We start from the raw sequence: 22,845 nt of genomic DNA, 5'->3' as shown, positions 1-22,845 counted from the left end.
TTAAAATCACCTGTCCCTTGTAAGAGTCTAAGTCCAGATTGGTAAACTTTTGGAGTGCCTCTTTTAGCCTTTCTAGAAAAGCAGTGGGGTTCTCATTGGGCTCCTGAGTTATTGTTGAGACTGGGCACAGTCCCACAAGTAATAGGCTTCTTTTTGTTTCCTTAAGTAGACTTCCTTAGGGGTGAGTCTTTCTGAAGCTTATCCTACCCAGAACTGTTGCAACCTGAGAGCCAGGCGTCCCCGGGTCAGGGTGCAGATCCCCAGTCAGGCTAAGGCGTGACAGCCTCCTAGAGATCGAATCCCCAGGCAGGTCGAGGTGTGACAGCCTCCCGAGAATTGGGTCCCTGGGCAGGTCGAGGCATGACGACCTCCTGGGACCCCTGGGACTAGTGGATCCCCGAGCAGATTGAGGTGTGACAACCTTTCAAGGACCAGATCCCTATGCAGGTCAAGGCGTGATGACCTCCTGGGACCCCCAGACTGGAGTTGGTGTCCCCAAGACCTCCAGTGTGACCAGTACTGGGTAGGATTAGGGGGTTGGATATTATAGAGTATTTCCCTCCCAAGGCCAGCTATTTTCTGGTTGTCTCTCCAGAAGACTGTAGAGGCAACCTTGTGGGTCTGGATGGGGCTCAGGAAAAGAGCATGAAACAGGAGGGAAGGGGGCAGAGCACAACCTTTGAAAGAATGACATAGCACAAGGGTATAATGTAAACCAATTAAAATCAATTGGATCCAAGATGACAAGTCAAATTCAAGTAAACCTTAATCCCCAATCTATAAGCCAACAGACAAACCCAGAGGTGGCAGGACACCTCCAAGTCACTGTCAAAAGATGGAAGACTGGGTGGTTCCCCAATGGCTGGGATGATCCTCTCACTCATTAGCATATGAATTCACCCTCGCAAAACCTAGCCAGGCCGCATTTCTTGGCCTGTATCCTGTAGAGTGTGGCGCTTCTCTCTGAATCTTAACAAGTCTACCTCTTATCTATCGCTTTGACTCTCAATGAATTTTTGCAATGAGACCTAGAGCCTGAGTTTCATTACTTTTGGCTGGGCTTGAGTCCTGGGAGAGAGCTGAAGGACAGGAGGAAAAAGCAGTGGGAAAAACGTGCCAAAGAATCCCCTTCATAGCCCGCCGGAAAATTTGCTAAATATCTGACCGGTGCTCACAATTTCATTGGTCTGATCCTTGGCACAGAGAAGAGAAAGGACAGAAGAACCCCCACTGGCTTGGGTAACAGCTACTGGGGCTCAGCAGATAGCGCCTTTGGGACATGCTGAGGAGTAGCCTCTCCATAGTCCCTCAATTGTGCCCCTGCCACCCGCCTGTTTATGGGAGGTTCGAGGAAACAAGAAACAAGAGATTGTAAAGGTCTCTCCAGCCATAGAAGCGAAGACCTCTTACCTTAACCAGAGGTCTTCTGGAATCTGAGACTGGGCCACGTGAGCTTTCTGCTGAGTTCGTTTTTCCCTGTCCCGTTTTCCAGCACGATGGGGCTTCCCCAGCGCTGGGTTTCTTCGCCTTCTGCTTCTAGCACGGGAGCTTTGCTGAGTTGGGCTCCTGCTGTGCTTGGCCTCTTCCGCGCAGAGATTGTTTCAGCCAGGTTAAATCCAAGTCATGGCACCATAGATGTCATGCGAGTGTATGTCCTCGGTTCTTTGTTTTGTCACAACAAAGATTTGGAGCAATGGACATTAAAGCCCTCCGCGCTTCACAGCTCTCGGGTCTTGGACAAACCGTGTTATAGCTCTTAGACAAATCAGTGTTACAGCTCTATTTTATTTAGAAGATAGCAGGAAAATCCATTTTCGAGGCGTGAGGGTTGATCCAAAGACACGAGGAGAAGAGCACCGCAGCACACCGGAGAGAGAGCGAGCTAGCTTTGGCTCCTCTATTTATATGTTTATCTCTCCCTGGGCCTGTCCTATGTAAATTGGGCCAGCCAGGAGTGTTGTTTGTTTTACCTGAGGTCCTCACTCCAGTCCTTGGACCTTCTTTTGTTCTATTTTCGCGGGCTTTTCCCTTCCTTGTCTTTTAGCCACCGCCATTTTGGACTCCTTTTCCCTATTCTACCTACCTAACAGTCACCATGCTTATTTAACTTATCTGCAGAGTACATCATTTGAAATGCCAGATTGGATGAAGCACAAGCTGGAGAAATACCAATAACCTCAGATATGCCAATGACACCACCCTTATGGCAGAAAGCAAAAAGAAACTAAAAAGCCTCTTGATGAAAGTAAAAGAGGAGAGTGAAAAAGCTGGCTTAAAACTCAGCATTCAAAAAAACTAAGATCATGGCATCTGGTCCCATCACTTCACGGCAAATAGATGTGGAAACGATGGAAACAGTGAGGGACTTTATTTACTTGGGCTCCAAAATCACTGTAGATGGTGACTGCAGCCATGAAATTAAAAGACACTTGCTCCTTGAAAGAAAAGCTATGACCAACCTAGACAGTATATTGAAAAAACAGAGACATTACTGATAAAGGTCCATATAGTCAAAGCTATGGTTTTTCCAGTGGTCATGTATGGATGTGAGAGTTGGACAGTAAGGAAAGCTGAGCACCAAAGAATTGATGTTTTTGAACTGTGGTGCTGGAGAAGACTCTTGAGAGTCCCTTAGACTGAAAGGCGATCCAACCAGTCAATCCTAAAGGAAATCAGTTCTGAATATTCATTGGAAGGACTGATACTGAAGCTCTAATACTTTGGCCACCTGATTCGATGAACTGACTCATTGGAAAAGACCCTGATGCTGGGAAGGATTGAAGGCAGGAGAAGGGGATGACAGAGGATGAAATGGTTGGATGGCATCACTGACTTAATGGACATGAGTCTGAGCAAGCTCTGGGAGTTGATGGATGGGGAGGCCAGGCATGCTGCAGTCCATAAGGTCGCAAAGAGGCAGATACGACTGAGTGACTGAACTGAACTGAAGAACAGCTATATCCTGTCAGATGATATAAAGTTGTTTTCCTAGGGTGTCCTTAAAGTTATTGCTTCATTGCCATAGGCAAGATCATACCACTGAGATTTAAAGCTGTGCTATCATGGAATCATCAACATGTGGTCATCTGATATCACGACCTCATTCCAGGGTTATTGTTATCAGTTCTGAAAACTTGCCAGAATGCATTTTTAGTATGTATCACTATATAATTAAACAAATAGGCCCAATCCTTTTCAAAAAAAATCGAGGTGAAAATTTACATCGAATTCTTCAGGACAAATCTGGTTAGGGGATCAGATTAGTTGAACCAGCAGCTAATATTGCTGACCTCAAAATAATCACCAAGAAAAAAAATGAAAAGAGGAGACAAAGCTCCCTCTGTCCACCTCAGATCAGCTCCCCTCTCTCCAGTAATAATCTAAAGCAGGCAGGGAAGGGGGAATGTGCATTTCAATAAGAATCCAAGGTGATTCTGATGCACTTACAGAAATATGGAATTATAACCTTACACTGAGAGGGAAATATTTTTTAATTTATTAATTTTTAATTGGAGGATGGTTGCTTTACAATATTGTGTTGGTTTCTGCCATATATCAACATGAATCAGCCATTGGTATATGTATGTCCTCCTCCTCTTGAACCTCCCTCTCATTTCCCTCCCGCATCCCATCCCTCTCAGTTCAGTTGAGTCCCTGAGTCGTCTCCGACTCTTTGCAACCCCATGAATCACAGCACGTCCCTGTCCATCACCAACTCCCGGAGTTTACTCAAACTCATTCCCATCGAGTCGGTGATGCCATCCAGCCATCTCATCCTCTGTCATCCCCTTCTCCTCCTGCCCCCAATCTCTCCCAGCATCAGGGTCTTTTCCAATGAGTCAACTCTTCGCATGAGGTGGCCAAAGTACTGGAGTTTCAGCTTTAGCATCAGTCCTTCCAATGTACACCCAGGACTGATCTCCTTTAGGATGGACTGGTTGGACTTCCTTGCAGTCCAAGGGACTCTCAAGAGTCTTCTCCAACACCACAGTTCAAAAGCATCAATTCTTCAGCGCTCAGCCTTCTTCACAGTCCAACTCTCATATCCATACATGGCCACTGGAAAAACCATAGCCTTGACTAAATGGACCTTTGTTGGCAAAGTAATGTCTCTGCTTTTGAATTAGCTATCTAGGTTGATCATAACTTTCCTTCCAAGGAGTAAGCGTCTTTTAATTTCATGGCTGCACTTACCATCTGCAGTGATTTTGGAACCCCAAAAAATAAAGTCAGCCACTATTTCCACTGTTTCCCCATCTATTTCCCATGAAGTGATGGGACCAGATGCCATGATCTTCGTTTTCTGAATGTTGAGCTTTAAGCCAACTTTTTCACTCTCCTCTTTCACTTTCATCAAGAGGCTTTTTAGTTCCTCTTCACTTTCTGTCATAAGGGTGGTGTCATCTGCATATCTGAGGTTACTGATATTTCTCCTGGCAATCTTGATTCCAGCTTGTGCTTCTTCCAGCCCAGCGATTCTCATGAGGTACTCTGCATAGAAGTTAAATAAGCAGGGTGACAATATACAGCCTTGACGTACTCCTTTTCCTATTTGGAGCCAGTCTGTTGTTCCATGTCCAGTTCTAACTGTTGCTTCCTGATCTGCATATAGGTTTCTCAAGAGGCAGGTCAGGTAGTCTGGTGTTCCCATCTCTTTAAGAATTTTCCACAGTTTATTGTGATCCACACAAAGGCTTTGGCATCACTACGAACAAAGCAAGTGGGGGTGATGGAATTCCAGTTGAGCTATTTCAAATTCTGAGAGATGATGCTGTGAAAGTGCTGCACTCAATATGCCAGCAAATTTGGAAAACAGCAGTGGCCACAGGACTGTAAAAGCAGAAATAGATGGTTTTCTGGAACTCTCTTGCTTTTTCCATGATCGAGCAGATGTTGGCAATTTGATCTCTGGTTCCTCTGCCTTTTCTAAAACCAGCTTGAACATCAGAAAGTTCAGGATTCACGTATTGCTGAAGCCTGGCTTGGAGAATTTTGAGCATTACTTTACTAGCGTGTGAGATGAGTGTGATTGTGCAATAGTTTGAGCATTCTTTGGCATTGCCTTTCTTTTGGATTGGAATAAAAACTGACCTTTTCCAGTCCTGTGGCCACTGCTGAGTTTTCCACATTTGCTGGCATATTGAGTGCAGCACTTTCACAGCATCATCTCTCAGAATTTGAAATAGCTCAACTGGAATTCCATCACCCCCACTTGCTTTGTTCGTAGTGATGCTTTCTAAAGCCCACTTGACTTCACATTCCAGTATGTCTGGCTTTAGGTGAGTGATCACACCATCATGATTATCTGGGTCGTGAAGATCTTTTTTGTCCAGTTCCTTTGTGTATTCTTGCCATCTCTTCTTAATATCTTCAGCTTCTGTTAGGTCCATACCATTTCTGTCCTTTATCGAGCCCATCTTTGCATGAAATGTTCCCTTGGTATCTCTAATTTTCTTGAAGAGATCTCTAGTCTTTCCCATTCTATTGTTTTCCTCTATTTCTTTGCATTGATTACTGAGGAAGGCTTTCTTATCTCTCCTTGCTATTCTTTGGAACTTTGCATTCAGATGCTTATATCTTTTCTTTTCTCCTTTGCTTTTCACTTCTCTTCTTTTCACAGCTATTTGTAAGTCCTCCTCAGACAGCCATTTTGCTTTTTTACATTTCTTTTCCATGGGAATGATCTTGATCCCTGTCTCCTGTACAATGTCATGAATCTCCATCCATAGTTCATCAGGCACTCTGTCTATCAGATCTAGGCCCTTAAATCTGTTTCTCACTTCCACTGTGTAATCATAAGGGATTTGCATTAGGTCATACCTGAATGGTCTAGTGGTTTTCCCTACTTTCTTCAATTTAAGTCTGAATTTGGCAATAAGGAGTTCATGGTCTGAGCCACAGTCAGCTCCCGGTCTTGTTTTTGCTGACTGTATAGAGCTTCTCCATCTTTGGCTGCAAAGAATATAATCAGTCTGATTTCGGTGTTGACCATCTGGTGATGTCCATGTGTAGAGCCTTCTCTTGTGTTGTTAGAAGAGGGTGTTTGCTATGACCAGTGAATTTTCTTGGCAAAACTCTATTAGCCTTTACCCTGCTTCATTCCGTATTCCAAGGCCAAATTTGCCAGTTACTCCAGGTGTTTCTTGACTTCTTACTTTTGCATTCCAGTCCTCTATAATGAAAAGGACATGTTTTTTGGGTGTTAGTTCTAAAAGGTCTTGTAGGTCTTCATAGAACCGTTCAACTTCAGCTTTTTCAGCATTACTGGTTGGGGCATAGGCTTGGATTACTGTGATACTGAATGGTTTGCCTTGGAAACAAACAGAGATCATTCTGTTGTTTTTGAGATTTTGTCCAAGTACTGCATTTCAGGCTCTTTTGTTGACCGTGATGGCTACTCCATTTCTTATAAGGGATTCCTGCCCGCAGTAGTAGATATAATGGTCATCTGAGTTAAATTCACCCATTCCAGTCCATTTCAGTTCGCTGATTCCTAGAATGTTGACATTCACTCATGTCATCTCCTGTTTGACCACTTCCAATTTGCCTTGATTCATGGACCTAACATTCCAGGTTCCTGTGCCATATTGCTCTTTACAGCATCAGACCTTGCTCCTATCACCAGTCACATCCATAACTGGGTATTGTTTTTGCTTTGGCTCCATCCCTTCATTCTTTCTGGAGTTATTTCTCCACTGATGTCCAGTAGCATATTGGGCACCTACCGACCTGGGGAGTTCCTCTTTCAGTATCCTATCATTTTGCCTTTTTATACTGTTCATGGGGTTCTCAAGGCAAGAATACTGAAGTGGTTTGCCATTCCTTTCTCCAGTGGACCACATTCTGTCAGACCTCTCCATCATGACCGGTCTATCTTGGGTGGCCTCACAGGGCATGGCTTAGTTTCATTGAGTTAGACAAGGCAGTGGTCTGTGTGATCAGATTGACTAGTTTTCTGTGATTATGGTGTCAGTGTGTTTGCCCTCTGGTGCCCTCTCGCAACACCTACCATCTTACTTGGGTTTCTCTCACCTTGGACATGGGGTATCTCTTCTCATCCCTCTAGATTGTCACAAAACATTAAATTTGAGCTGCCTGTGTCTGGCTCAGACAGTAAAGAATCTACCTGCAATGCAGGCAACCTGGAGTCAATCCCTGGATTGGGAAGATTATCTGGAGGAGGGCATGGCAACCCAGTCCAATATTCTTGCCTGGAGAATCTCCATGGACAGAGGATCCTGGCTGGCTACAGTCCATGGGGTCATAAAGAGTCAGACATGACTGAGCGACTAAGCACAGCACAGGGTCATACAGCAATTCTTTGGAACTCAGGGAAGACCTAGAAAACTAAAGCCCCCCCCTTTTTTTTTTTTTTTTTAACAAGAAACAGGGGACATGGGAGGGCTTTGGGCCCTCCAAAATGTCATAGTACATAAACAGATACATGACATATCTTTGTCATTAAAATTTAATGGGAGAAGGGGGAGGAATTCCAGAGAAAATATATTAAAAGGCTCCTTGGGGAAGCAATAATGCAAAAAGAGTTGCATGTCAGGCCAGTGAATAGGGTAGAAAAGATCCATGAAAGAGGAGAGGAGGTCGTTGGAGGCTGAGAAGTCTGAGATGTAGGGACTGTTAAGAAAGAAGAGTGCTTCCAAAAGTAGTTTTAGAGAGGATATTCCTGGTGCCAGATAGGGCTAACCAGGAACAGTAAATAGGAGTCATCTCACATAGCTGCACTGGTCTGTTGTTAGTAGCTGCCCAAACACCATAAAAACAAAGATTCTAATACCAGGATCACCAGAAAAGAATGGAATCAGTTAGTGAGCACATGAAAAGTGGAAGTATGAAGATCGCAAAATAGTTCCTCTTTATGGCAACCATAAGCACAAAGCAGAGTCACCAAAGTGCAGGACTTATTCAAGGAGAAGTAAGTACATGTGAATGAATTCCTAAAGACCTCTCCTAATTTAAAACTCATAGATCTAACAAAAAAAAAGTAGGCCCACACAGATATAGAGAACTAGCTAGTGGATACCAGTATGGAAAGGAGGGTAAATAGAGATAGGAGTGATAGATAGAGATAGGTGATTAAGAAATACAAACTACTATGTATAAAATAAATAAGTGTGAGGATGTATTGTACATCACAAGGAATATAGCCAATATTTTATTGTAATTATAAATGGAGTATAAACTTTAAAAATTGTGAATCACTGTGTTCTATACCTGAAACTTAGGTAATATTGTACATCAACTATGCCTCAATTTAAAAAAAATAGAAAGCAACTATACTCTAATGCAAAATAAAGAAGTTTAAGGTTTGGGGAAAAAAATAGAATTCAAGACTGATTTTACCAAAACAATAAATGTACAAGAGGAGAGAGAATTTTTGTTTTGCTTTTAAATTTATTTATCTAGTCAAGGCTATGGTTTTTCCAGTTGTCATGTATGGATGTGAGAGTTGGACTGTGAAGAAAGCTGAGTGCCGAAGAATTGATGCTTTTGAACTGTGGTGTTGGAGAAGACTCTTGAGAGTCCCTTGGACTGCAAGGAGACCCAACCTTGCAGTTGGATCTGAAGGAGATCTGAAGTTCTGAAGGAGAATTTCAGCCCTGGGATTTCTTTGGAGGGAATGATGCTAAAGCTGAAACTCCAGTACTTTGGCCACCTGATTCGAAGAGTTGACTCATTGGAAAAGACTCTGATGCTGGGAGGGATTAGGGGCAGGAGGAGAAGGGGACGACAGAGGATGAGATGGCTGGATGGCATCATTGACTCGATGGACGTGAATCTGAGTGAACTCCGGGAGTTGGTGATGGACATGAAGGCCTGGCATGCTGCAATTCATGGGGTCGCAAAGAGTCAGACACGACTCAGCGACTGAACTGAACTGAATTTATTTAATTGAAGGATAATTGCTTTACAGAACTGTGCTGGTTTTTGCCAAACATCAACATGAATCAACCATAGGTATACATATGTCTCCCCACTCTTGAACTTTCCTCCTGCCTCCCTCCTGATCCCATCCCTCTAGGTTGTTCCAGAGCCCCAGTTTGAGTTCCCTGAGTCATACAGCAAATTCCCATTGGTTATCTATTTTACACATGGTAATGTACGTTTCCATGTTACTCTCCATTACTTCCCACACTTTCCTTTCACGCCCCTCCCAACACCCACCCTGGTGCCCCTCCTCCCCCATGTCCACAAGTCTGTTCTCTGTGTCTGTGTCGAGAGAGCATTATTATTATGTGTAAATCCACAACCATTCTACATACAGCATTACACATACGCTTAAAACAATTTTGTTAATAAAACACATATAAAAAGTGCATAAAACACAAATATCAGTTCAGTTCAGTCACTCAGTCATGTCCAACTCTTTGCCACCCCATGAACCGCAGCATGCCAGGCCTCCCTGTCCATCACCAACTCCCAGAGTTTACCCAAACTCATGCCCATTGAGTCCGTGATGCCATCCAACCATCTCATCCTCTGTCGTCCCCTTCTCCTCCTGCCCTCAATCTTTCCTAGCATCAGGGTCTTTTCAAATGAGTCAGCTCCTCACATCAGGTGGCCAACGTATTGGAGTTTCAGCTTCAGCATCAGTCCTTCCAATGAATATTCAGGACTGACTTCCTTTAGGATGGACTGGTTGAATCTCCTTGCAGTTTAAGGGACTCTGAAGAGTCTTCTCCAACACCACAGTTCAAAAGTATCAATTCTTTGGCGCTCAGTTTTCTTTAGAGTCCAAGTCTCATATCCATATATGACTACTGGAAAAACCATAGCCTTGACTAGATGGACCTTTGTTGACAAATATACATATTATAATTATAAAAACACTGTAATTACCACTGGACAAGACAGTGGCACCCTAGAACTACCCCATCATACCCACTCCCTTCATGCAGAGGTAACATGACCCCAACTTTTAGGATAATCACTTCCTTCTTTTGCCAGTAGTCTTACCACTCATGTTTGTATCCCTAAATAAACAATTTAGTTTTGCTTGTTTTGAATTTTATAAAAATGGAATTATATATATTCTTTCATGGGCTTCCCTGGTGGCTCAAATAATAAAGAATCCACTGTAGGAGACTCAGGTTCGATTCCTGGGTCAGGAAGATCCTGAGAAGGGAATGGTTACCCACTGCAGTATTCTTACCTGGAGAATTCTATGGACATAGGAGCCTGGCAGGCTACAGTCTATGAGGTCGCAGAGTCAGACACTACTGAATGACAAACACTTTCACTTTCTTCCTAGTCTTTCACATGTTGCATCTTTCACTTAGCACTGTAAGAGTTATCCACGATTCCACTGTAAGAGCTCTGTGTAGGTGTTTGTTTATCCGTCTTGCTGCTGATGCTTTGGTTGCTTTCAGGTGTTGGCTGTGACAAGCATGCTGTTCTGAACCTGAGCACATATGCCCAAGTTTCTCAAGGGTGTAGACCAGGAAGTGGAATTGCTTGCTGGGTTATAGTTTATTTCTTTGGCTTTATAGATACAAATGCCGAACTCTTTTCAAGTAGAATGTTGCAGCTTACTCTCCCACCAGCAGAACATGAAAATTCCCATTGCTCCAACAAAAAAATATTGTCATACTTTTAAATTTTGCCATTCTGATGATTGTATATATAGCGTGACCTCAGTGTGGTTTTAGTTTGTACTTACCTAATTGCTGCTAAAATTGAGCACATTTTCATACATTTCTTGACCACCGAGATTTTTATTTTGTTAAGTACCTGTTTAAATCTTTTGCCCACATTTAAAATTGTATTTATAGGAGTGTTTAAATGTATATTGGATGAGGCTTTTTATTTGTTATATGTGTGTTGTGATGGTCTCCCTAATTCTGTCTGAGGCTTGTCTTTTTTACTCTCTTTATGGATGTCTTTGTTTTAAGGGGTTTGTTGTTTGTTTTTAATATTTATTTATTTGACTGCACCAGGTCTTAGTTGTGGCATGGGGGATCTCCTCCCTGATCAGGGATCAAATCCAAGCCCTCTGCCCAGAAAGCATTGCACAAATTGAGTTATTAGTTTAGTTCATGAGATTTTCTGTTATCAGGAAGCTAGTCTTTTTCTTGGTTGTTTATTGACACCATAGCAAACCTCCCTCCCTTAAAAATAACCAAGTAGAGAGTCTTCTTTTTGTTTTCTTATGAAATGCATAGAAGAAGACAGGAAAGGGAGAAGGAAACATTTACTGAGCATCTGCTATGCTCCAGGGTCTGTGCTAAGAACTTTATATCCACCACTGGTATTCTTAGAACCATCTTTGTTTTACAAAAGAGGAACAGGAGGCTCAGAAAGATAGGACAACTTAATCAGTGTCACATAGCTAGTAAGCAACAAAGCTAGGATGCAAACCCAGGGTCAGTATGACACTAAAGTCATACATGCTGTTTCTCCCAGACTCCACTGCCTCTCTGTTAAACACATCACAAAGAAATGATGTGTCCGGATATTGTGTAGTACAAAGTTGTAGAACTGGTTGAACACACTTCTCCCCCTTCTATGTTCTGCCTCCTCTGCCTGTACTGTCAAGACAATCCCTGGCTCACTCTCCCCAGATCCCACACTCCTATCTGCCCACTTCTATCTGCCTACTACCAAGGCAGAGAGAAGAAGCCCCTTGTCCCAGGGACAGCAGCAGTTCTGGGGGCTTCTCTTGCCTCTCCCAGGTCCGTACCTGTCCTTTGACCTTTGGTTAATCCTGGGTGTGACCCCAGAACTGATTCAGCCTTTCACTTTGTTTCAACTGGTTTCTTCTGGTCAAACACCTGGACCTGACCTTGCTTCTCTCACTAGTTTCTCTTTTCCAGTCAGCCTCACTGATTTGACCTTCGCTTTTCTTCCTTCAGTGTGGTCCAGGGTCCCAGATCCTACCTAGGCTTTGGCCTCGGGTGTCATGGTAATTTCCTGGACATTATTCTGGACTGATGACCCTCCTTTCCCCTCTCGGCCCTTGTATCCATTCACTCTGCTTTCCACCATTGCTTCAGGGAACCCAGCCCCCCAGGCTGCCCTGGCTAACCTGTACCTCATGATGACAATGGCACCAGGGAGCTATCTACTGCCCTCAGGAAGCAAGGACTAGCAGGTGTTTTCACATCTTCTTTGAAGACTATTCCCTTGAGCAGCTTATACGTGCAGTCTATGTGTGTGTGTGTGTTAGTTGCGCAGTCGTGTCCTACTCTTTGCAACCCCGGGGACTGTAGACTGCCAGACTCCTCTGTCCATGGAATTCTCCAGGCAAGAGTGCTGGAGTGGGTTGCCATTCCCTTCTCCAGGGAATCTTCCTGATCCAGGGATCGAATATAGATCTCCTGCATTGCAGGCAAATTCTTTACTGTCTGAACCCCCAGGGAAGCCCCTACTTGCAGTCTATACTCTTCACCAAAGCAGGTTGTGCCATAACTTTTACAGAGTTTATGCGGAAATCAAGCATTTTCCAAAAGCTGCATTGATTTGATATTATATCAAAGCATGACCACCCATTAATAACACTCTAAAAGAGAATCTAAAGGTTCTTAACTCTCACAGAAAAGTATTAAGTTACTCAGTTAACTAATAGTACTTTCTGGGTAAAAAATTTCTGTAGGGAATAGCAGGTGTAGGCTCTGTCCAGGAACTTGCAGGAGAGCGTTTAGAGATCTCTCTGATTCCATAATGACTTTACCAGTCAAATCCTTTTAGAACCTGTGCTACAGAGCAAATGTCCTATCCAAGCTCAGTAAACAGAGTTACCTCTGGAGCTCCTGGAGACTCTGAAGGACTCACTTGCCCTGTCATAAAGCTGTCCTTCTGTATGGTTTCAGACCTCTTTCCCTTTCATTCTACCATGATCACCATTCTCCAAACCAAAAGGCATTCCACATCTCACAGATGTTCTGAAAATAGCAGGGAATCTTTCAGACCCAGGAATCAAAACTGTATCTCTTACATCTCCTGTATTGGCAGGTAGGTTCTTTACCACTGGCACCACCTGGGTAGCCCAAAAATAGCAAGACTTTTTTTTTTTTTTAACAGAAAGCAGTTTATTTCATGTAACTAATTAATTAATTTTTGGCTGCTCTAGGTCTTTGTTGCTTTGCTTGGGCTTTCTTTAGTTACAGCAAGCAGGAGCTATTCCTCGTGGCCATGAAATAGCTTCTCATTGCAATGGCTTCTCTTGTTGCAGAGCACAGGCTGTAGTGCGCAAGCTCAGTAGTTGTGGCACTTGGGCTTAGCTACTTTGAGGCCCGTGGAATCCTCCTGGCCCAGGGATCAAACCCATGACCTCTCTTTGGCAGGTGGATTCCCATCCACAGCGCCACCAGGGAAGTCCCAGCAAGACCTATTTTAAATCAGAATGTCCTTTAGAAAACCAGAGACAGTGAGGTCTCAGACATATTTCAAATTAAGTCTAACTCTAAAGACCTTCCAAAGTCTTACCTGGGCAACCAAAGACTGTCCTAAGATAGGCAGCCTTTGAGCAACTGTCTCCACACTTACTGTTTTACCCCATTCATAAAGGTTGAGAAGCCTGCTGTTGGCCAAACATCACACCTTAGTATACTCAGATTGCCCCATCCTATAATCTTTTGGGAAAAACTCATCAAGGGTCACCCCCAGTCCCTACCCCGGGGCTCCAGGAGGCTTTCCATTCAAGAAGATTAATTGTCCCCTGACTCCTCATCTTTGGAGAGTTCTAGGCCTGGTTCCTGCATGTGATTCTCTACCTGCATCACATACCTTGAACATTATCCAGAAACCTCTTGCTCTATTCTTGTGCCCCCTTTCCCTTGACTGTTCTTTCTGGAAGATGTTCTTGATTCTAATATATTTTCCTCCCACTCGACCCTGCCCCACATTTCATTAAATGAATGGGGGAACTGGGAGGAAATCCCATTTTCTGTGCTCCTTCCAGTGGCAGGCACAGTGGAGGCTCTTCATACCCACTGACTTATTTATCTATCACAAAGCCCTTGATAGGAAATGAAAGAGAATTTTAAAACTTCGCCAAAGTCACCAGGTATTAGGTGGTATCATCAGCCATTTCAGTACTGTCAACTCGGGTGCAGGGGGTGGTGCGGAAGGCACAACCTGAGAGCTGTGAGTTCTGGGGGACTTACTAAGAATTCTAGTGCAGGATACAATCTCTCAGAGAGCTCTGAGGAATGCTCCCAAGAGATGAGGCAGACAGGTCAGCATGTACATAGTTTTGGAAAAGGGTTACGTGCAGTCAAGCACACACCCTGGTAAAAGGTTAGTCATAAGGAACAGGTATCTCAGTTCATGACCTTAGATCTTTTCTAAGTATGGGAAGATATAAGTCACCAGGTTCATTAAAAAAAATCCTAAAATATTTCTAGCTATGTGCGGGCCTGTTTTCTCAGAGCACCAAGTGCTTCATTCTTATCTTCACCTGAATTCCTTTTAGAGTGAATTATAAGTCCATGGTTGCATTGGCTAATGACTTGATTCTTATAGAACTAGATGGTGAGCAACATTCTTTGTTTTACAGTAAAATTGAGTCTTGAATCCAGGACCGTCTGCTTCTAAAGCCACTGCCCTTTCCAGTATTCTCCCTGCCGCCCAAATAGCCAGCCTGTTCTGTGCACCGCCAGTCCCTTCCTGTCTCATGCTGACGTCTCCAGATGACTCAAGCTGTTCCCCAAAGCTAGGAGATATTTCACATCATGTCTTTTTTTCAAAGATACAGTCAAACTAAAATAGATTAGACTAAAAGCAGTCTTTAATAAAAAAAAGAAGCAATCTCTCATTACCACTTTGTGGGAAGATTTGCTCTTTCTCAAAATTCAACAGTATCAGTAAGTTTGGGATTTTCAAATTGTGTGGTGTTGACCACTAGGGCCAGAGTTTCAATGTTTCATTTGTTTTCCAGAAAAAAGAGCTCAGCATAAAATGCAGCTAATAGTGAGGTTTTGTTGGGGTTTTTTGCATAATAAAAGTCGTAACTGAGCAACATTAGCTACAGACACTCCTCCCCATAAATCCATGGAGACTCTGTGAAAAGCATTTCAGAGAAATCCAAACCCCAAGTAGTCTTTGGCAAGGGGTAATTTGCCATGATGGTAGTTAAATAAGGAGAATATTGAGTAGCTGACTACAAAGAAGCATCTGAAAATGAGACTAGCTGTGGCTCAAGTCCCTCAGTGGAAAATGTATATAAATTTCTCACACGTGGCAGTCCAAACTGGTCTCTTTCTTTCATAAGACAAATTTGACAATGCATACCAAGAAGCTTAAATCATACCCTTTTGGCCTAATAATCCCACGCCTATGAATTTATCTCAAGGAAATAAGTCATAAAGAATAAAGAAGACTATACATATTTCTATAACAGCATTATTTATAATTAGCAGAAAGCCGGAAGCAACCTAATTTTCCAGTAATAATGGAAAGGCTTAGTACATTTTGGTATCTTAATTCTTTGGGATATCATGCAGCTATTAAGAATATGACCATAATATACAAACAAGAAAAGAGATAAGCATAGAATACAGAATGCAAATATGTATGCAAAACCAAGCATGTTAGCACAGTGAGATTACAAGTTTTAAACATTAAGAATTTCTTTTATAAGGACCATATTTAGCTTTTAGGATTTTTTTCCCCTTGTTTTATCTGCTGCAACTTATATAGACTGTTTCATAATTATTAATGGATCAGATTATTTTACAAAGAATACATGTGGAACATTCTAGCCAAGTGTGAAATATAGAGAATTACTAATTTAGAAATGCTAACGCTGTTGTTTTAATTTTCAGTGAGGGGAATTTGGCTACAAAGCAGGTTGTATTCCTTCAGAGACCAGTTATGTGGAATTCAGCTGCTCAGACACCAGAAGTGAGTAAAAGTGATGCTTTATGAACTGTTAAACTGAACCATTTAATCCTTAATCTCTCACTGTAATTCTAAATGGTGAACAGATGAGGAAGTGGGAACTTGATAAGGAAACAGCCTTCTGAACCAACATATAACAAGAGAAATGTGCCAGCAAACAGGAACATGAGACAGTTCTGAAGGAAATCAGAATATGACCCCAAAGTATGCCATTTGGGTGTAAGGATTACTATTTTGAGCTAAAGGCAATGAAACAGAACCTCTCCCTTTCTGACAAAAGCAGGGCATAAATTTTCCTTATGCCAATGTGACAAAAATTTCCTTTTGTAAAATTGCTTCCCTCTCCTGTACCAGAGACAACGCAAAGATGACGCATCACTGGAAACAATGCCTGTAGTCCCCACAACTTACTAAACCCTCTCTTGCATTAGTTTCCCCAAATACATGCTCAGTCACATCCAGACTCTTTGCAACCCTGTGGACTGTAGCCTGCCAGGCTCCTCTGCCCAAGGGGATTCTCCAGGCAAGAATACTGGAGTGGGTTGCATTCCCTCCTCCAGGGAATCTTCCCCACTCAAGGATCAAACCTGGGTCTCCTGCACAGCAGGTGGATTGGATTCTTTACCACTAAGCTATTCCCAAATATTTAACTTCCCACAGTTTACTGCCCCTAAAACCCCAAATCCCTTTTTATTTGTCTGGTCACTTCACCACAGTGTATCACCCTTTGTAAAATGAAAATCATCTCCCAGGTCTAACTGCCTCTTTGGGTTTTTACTTCTCTGTGCAGCCCTCGTGTGCATCCAAAATAAACCTTTTCTCCTATTAATCTTTTTCTAGTTTAATTTGCAGGTCTGAGATGCTGAACCTAAGATGACAGAGGAAAAGATTTTCCGCTCCTACAGTTATAAGCCTCATAAGTGAATGTGCCTGATATTATGACAGATCTGTGCAGTCTTGACTTCTGACGGCACTTTTGTATTGTCTCCTCAAGGTCATATTTTTTCAGTTCTTTGCTGAAGGGCTCTGCTGAGTCTCAAGTCACCTTATTCTTACTAGATTCCTAGTAGATGCACACTTAGAATAGTATCATTGAATGAACTAATCTTAATTAAGACCTGCTGCTGCTGCTGCTAAGTCACTTCAGTCGTGTTCGACTGTGCAGCCCCATAGACGGCAGCCCACCAGGCTCCCCTGTCCCTGGAACTCTCCAGGCAAGAACACTGGAGTGGGTTGCCATTTCCTTCTCCAATGCATGAAAGTGAAAAGTGAAAGTGAAGTCGCTCAGTCATGTCCTACTCTTAGTGACCCCATGGACTGCAGCCTACCAGGCTCCTCCGTCCATGGGATTTTCCAGGCAAGAGTACTGGAGTGGGATGCCATTGCCTTCTTCGTAATTAAGGGCTAATTAATCTCAATTAATTAAGGCCTAACTTTCAAAAGAGGAAGTTTGCAAATGGACCAGAAAATTATTTAAAGTGATTCCATATTATCAAGAAAATAATGTTTTAGAAAACTTCAAAGTTTTTCTAAACTAGCAAAGCTATTAATAGACTAACAGTATATGTAATAGCTGTTAGTCTATTAATGCTGTTGTCTCACATTGATTTTGAACAGACTCTAGCTGGTTCCACAGGCAAGCAAGTAGAGGGGCTGTAGGTGGATAGGATGATAACTCCCTTAGGAGGAGAGCAGAGTGATCAAGTTAACAAAGATTTCAGAAAGACTGAATTAGAGCCCACAAGTGAGCAGTGCCTTCCAGTCCTGGGGAGAATGGCTCAAACAAGTTCACAAGAAATATTCTGTCGGACTTCCCTGGCAGTCAGGTGGTTAAGCCTTTGCTATTGCAGGGGGCACAGTTTCGATCCTTGGTCCCTGGTAGTAAGATCCCACAAGCTATGCAGTGGAATCTTATATATACATTTATAACATGCCTTAAAAAAATTCTTATATACTTTTAAGACCATAATGGCACCATTCTTTGCTTGTACCTTGAAATCAGTTGTTGTTGGGGAAGGGTTGATGGGGGATTGCTTCATTTATACAGGTTTTCAAATAATTGTTTCAAAGGTGAAAATTGTTAGTCACTCAGTCCTGTGCAACTCTTTGTGATCCCATGGACTGTAGCCTGTCAGGCTCCTCTGTCCATGGAATTCTCCAAGCAAGAATATTGGAGTGGGTCCCTTCTTCAGGGGATCTTCCCAACCCAGGGATTGAACCTGGGTCCCCTTCACTGCAGGTGAATTCTTTACCATCTGAGCCACCAGGGAAGACTTTTTCAAAGGTATTTGGTTCTAAAAACCAGTTGGTGAAAATTTGAAGCATTACAAACATTGCCTTATGATTGTCAAGGAGTTTTCAATAAAATTATAAATTTCGTGGGCTGTTGGAAATTGATCTAGGGTTTAATTCTTGAAAAAAGATTTTCTCTTTCTTTTACTGAGACTAATGTTAAGATATGTAAAACTTCTTGTTTCAATTGCACTCAACATGGAACAGTACTTTTATGTTAAGCAAAACCATTTCATGCCTCTGTTATAAAGGAGGGAATTGAGAATTGCATAATGAAGAAAACATATCATAGGAATTTTTTCTTCTGAAGTTATAAAGACCTTTACTTTTGGAATGTGTTTGTTTCACAGATGTTTTATACAATATTCTAGATAGCTTGAGAAATTTTAAAATATGGTCAATATAAATTCAAATATTTATACTCCCAATTTCTGCCTCAATTTCTTTAAGCTATTGAGGCTTCCCAGGTAGCACTAGTGGTAAAGAACCTGCATGCCAATGCAGGAGACAAGAAGGTTCAATTTCTGGGTTGGGAAGCTCCCATGGAGCGGGGAACGGCAACTCACTCCAGTATTCTTGCTTGGAGAATCCTGTGGACAGAAGAAACTGGGAGACTACAATCCATAGGCCTGGATACAGGAAACTGGCAGGCTACACTCCTTTGCAATCATGGGGTCACAAAGAGTCAGACACGACTGAAGCAACCTGGCACTAGCACTAGCATTGAGAGACAGTTTATTTTAGGAAAATCAGAAAACTTTTAGAAAAAAAAATAGGAAAAAATCTTCATGAACTGGGGCTAAGCAGAGTTCTCAGATATGACTCTAAAAGCGTAATTCATTTTAAAAAATTGATAAATTAGACTTTATCAAAATTTAAACTTTTGCTTTGTGAATAACACTAAGAAAATAACAGACAGCCACAGACTGGGAGAAAAAAAAAATTTTGCAAATCACATATATGACAAAAGACTTGTATCCAGAAGGTATCTTAAAACTTAAAAAATAAGAAATAAACAATGCAGTTTAAAAAAATAGTTAAAAGTCTTGAACCAATGAGGATATGTAGAAGAGAAGTAAACACATAAAAAGACATTTAAATTATCAGTCAAGGGAAATGCAAATGAAAACCATGATGAAACCATACATCTACTAGAATGACTAAAATTAAAAAAACACTGACAATTCTTTTTTTTTTTAGGTTTTTGTTTGTTTGTTTGTTTTTTAATTTTATTTTATTTTTTAACTTTACAATATTGTATTGGTTTTGCCATATATCAAAATGAATCCGCCACAGGTATACATGTGTTCCCCATCCTGAACCCTCCTCCCTCCTCACTTAGGACTATCAAGAATGAGGAGCAATCAGAACTATAAAACACTGCTGGTGGGAATGCCATGTAGTACAACCACTCTGGAAAATTATTTCGCAGCTTTTTATGGGGTTAAACATGCACTGAGATATGACCCAGCAATCCCTCTCATGAACATTTGCCCTAGAGAAAGAAAAACTTTTATTTACACAAAAAGCTACACATAAAAGTTTGAATGTTCTATTCATCATCTCCCAAAACTGGAAACAATCCAAATGTCTCCAACAGATTTATGGATAAACAGCTGTGGTATTTCCATACAATGAAATACTACTTAGAAATAAAAACATATGCGCCCTTTTTCTTTTTTTGGCCACGCAGAATGTGGGATTTTAGTTCTCCATCCAGAATTAAGTCCTGCGGCCCCTGCAGTGGAAGCCCAGAGTTTTAACTGAACTGCCAAGGAAGTCCCCACATACACTCTTAATAGCCACAATTACGTGGATTAATCTCAAAAATGGGGAAAAAGTGGAAACAGTGGCAGATTTTCTTGGGCTCCAAAATCGCTGTGGATGGTGACTGCAGTCACAAAATTAAAAGACACTTTCTTTTCTTGGAAGAAAAGCTATGACCAACCTAAACATTGCTTTGCTGACAAAGTTCCCTATAGTCAAAGCTATGGTTTTTCCAGCGATACTATATGGATGTGAGAGTTGGACCATAAAGAAGGCTAAGTGCCAAAAAATTGATGCTTTTGAACTGTGGTGTTGGGGAAGACTCTTGAGAATCCCCTGGACAGCAAAGAGATCAAGCCAGTTGGTCCTAAAGGAAATCAACCCTGAATATTCACTGGAAGGACTGATGCTAAAGCTAAAGCTCCAATACTTTGGCTTCCTGATGTGAAGAACTGACTCATTGGAAAAGACCCTGATGCTGGGAAAGGTTGAGGGCAGAAGGAGAAGGGAGCGACAGAAGATGAGATGGTTGGATGGCATCACAGACTCAAAGGATATGAGTCTGAGGAAACTCCAGGACATAGTAAAGGACAGTGAAGCCTGGCATGCTGCAGTCCATGGGGTCACAAAGAGTAGGACACGACTCAGTGACTGAACAACTACAGCAATCTCAAAAAGCATGCTGACTAAAGGAAGCCAGTCTCAGGGAGTTCTCTGCTGGTCCAGTGGTTATGACTTGGCACTTTCACTCCCTGGACCTGAGTTGAACCCCTGGTCAAGGAGATAAGATCCTACATGCTGCAGGCTTTAGAGCACAGACTCAGTAGTTGTGGCAACACAGGCTTAGTTTCCCTGCTCTATGTGGAATTCTTCTGTACTAGGGATTGAACCCATGGATTCTTAACCACTGGACCACCAGGGAAGTCCAGAAAGAGCTTCATTATCCTAGAGTCAATATAGCAATCCCAGAGAAGGACTCTGATTGGATCTGATTGGGTCATGGGCCTACACTGCAGTAGAGAAGGTGGATAAGAAAACTGGCTGGAAAAGCCATTGTCCACGACACCTTTTCCTCTCCCAGGCTTGACTGATTTTTACAGCACCAAGCTTGGATGACCTGACCCAGAAACATACTTTGTGAGCAAGCATATTCTGTGGGGTTTCTCTGTGTGATTCAAAGCCTCTGACTCTTCTAACTGGTACTAGAGCTACACTTAGCCTTTCAGTGGCTTTCTAATCCTCCCTCAAGCCTGAAACACACAAAGGGGAGAAATCCTGAATGTCCACTCCATGTTTTTATTGCTATATAAATCATATTTTTTAGGTACTCTTCCACTCTATCCATCATGACACTATACAAGGCATGCGATATCTTATAATTGCTGGTATAATTCTGCTTATGTTTTTAAGACATCATGTATGGAAAGTGAAAGGTAGACTGATAGGGCACCCTAAATGCAACTGCTTTGTCACTGAGTCTCATGTATTTGAAACAGGTAACTCATTTTTAGTAAATGAGGATGATTCTCAAAAGTTGATCAGTTGGGGACTTCCCTGGTGGTACAAAGGTTAAGATTGTGCTTCCAATGTAGGGGGCCCGGGTTCAATTCCTGGTCAGGGAGTTAGGTCCCTCATACCACAACTAAGACCCAGCACAGTGAAAAAACCAAAACAAAACTGACTGACTTTATCAATGGTGGCATTAGATCTGCATGCAAATCTTGATAGAATCTCCCCAAATTTATAGTGAAATATCAGAAGAAAGAGAACCCGTATGAATTCTGAGAACCTATAGGAATAAGCCTAGCAATGTAGCATGAAAAATCTCTTTATAACATAGGGAAATACTAAAAATACAGTGAGTGCTAAGTGCAAAAGTGAGCTATACATCTCTTTGTGTGCATATGCAAATACACAGTGTTGTTGCTCAGTCGCTAAGTCATGTCTGACTCTTTGCAACCCCATGGGCTGCAGCATGCCATACTCCTCTATCCTCCACTATCTCCCAAAGTTTGCTCAAATTCATGTTTATTGAGTCAGTGATGCTATCTAACCATCTCATTCTCTACTGCCCTCTTCTCCTGCCTTCATTCCTTCCGAACATCAGAGTCTTTCCCAAAGAGTCGGCTCTTTGTGTCACGTGGCCAAAGTATCGGAGCTTCAGCATCTGCCTTCCAATGCATATTTGGGGTTGATATCCTTTAGGATTGACTGGTTTGATCTCCTTGCTGTCCAAGGGACTCTCAAGAATCTTCTCCAGCACCAGTTCAAAGGCATCAGTTCTTCAGTAGGCCGCCAGGCTCTTCTGTCCATGGGATTACCCAGGCAAGAATATTGGAGTGGGTTGTCATTTTCCTTCTCCAGGGAATCTTCCCCACCCAGGGATCAAATGTGTCTCCTGCATTGGCAGGCAGATTCTTTACCACTGAGCCACCAGGGAAGCCCATACATACATAGTAAAACATGCCAAATATTAACAGTGGTATCTCTGTGAGATGGGATTGTGGATAGGCTTTGCTTTTTTTCTTTGTTTTTACCAGGCTTTCTACACTAAGCATGTATTATTTTTGTAATTGGAAATCTTTGAGAAACATACAAATCTTTGACCGTAAATCTACTCACATTTTTGCATAGTGAATAATGTAAAAAGAATAAGATAAGACACTCAGGTTCCAGTTCAAAGCCAACTACCCTTTGACCTTGGACAAATACCATCTTGTTTCTGGGTCCCATGTTGGTAGAAGGAGGAATTCGAGTGGATGATCTTCATGGACTGGTCAGGTTTCCGTCTCCTACACTGTAAGTTATAAGAACATTGCAATTTGATTTGTTGGAAAAGCTATTATTTCATGTGGAGTTGTTGTTCAGTCGCTCAGTTGTGTCTGACTCTTTGCCACCCCGTGGACTGCAGCACGCCAGGCTTCCCTGTCC

The 22,845-nt window shown here is 42.2% G+C and overlaps 1 protein-coding gene across 5 annotated transcripts in view; it reads left to right on the top strand.

The window, feature by feature from the left end:
* Positions 1-22,845, top strand: part of RFTN2 (raftlin family member 2) — a 93,932-nt gene that overhangs the window by 68,051 nt on the left and 3,036 nt on the right. For all 5 annotated transcript variants that reach the window (XM_070800080.1, XM_070800075.1, XM_019974424.2 and 2 more), the window contains exon 9: positions 15,780-15,858. In XM_070800080.1, coding sequence (XP_070656181.1) covers positions 15,780-15,858 — 79 coding nt within the window. The remainder of the gene's footprint in view (positions 1-15,779; positions 15,859-22,845) is intronic.

Source organism: Bos indicus, chromosome 2, assembly GCF_029378745.1.
Source record: "Bos indicus isolate NIAB-ARS_2022 breed Sahiwal x Tharparkar chromosome 2, NIAB-ARS_B.indTharparkar_mat_pri_1.0, whole genome shotgun sequence".
In the NCBI taxonomy this organism is placed as follows: Eukaryota; Metazoa; Chordata; class Mammalia; order Artiodactyla; family Bovidae; genus Bos; species Bos indicus.
Note: the sequence above shows the minus strand (reverse complement) of the source record. Positions and strands in the feature narration are given on the sequence as shown.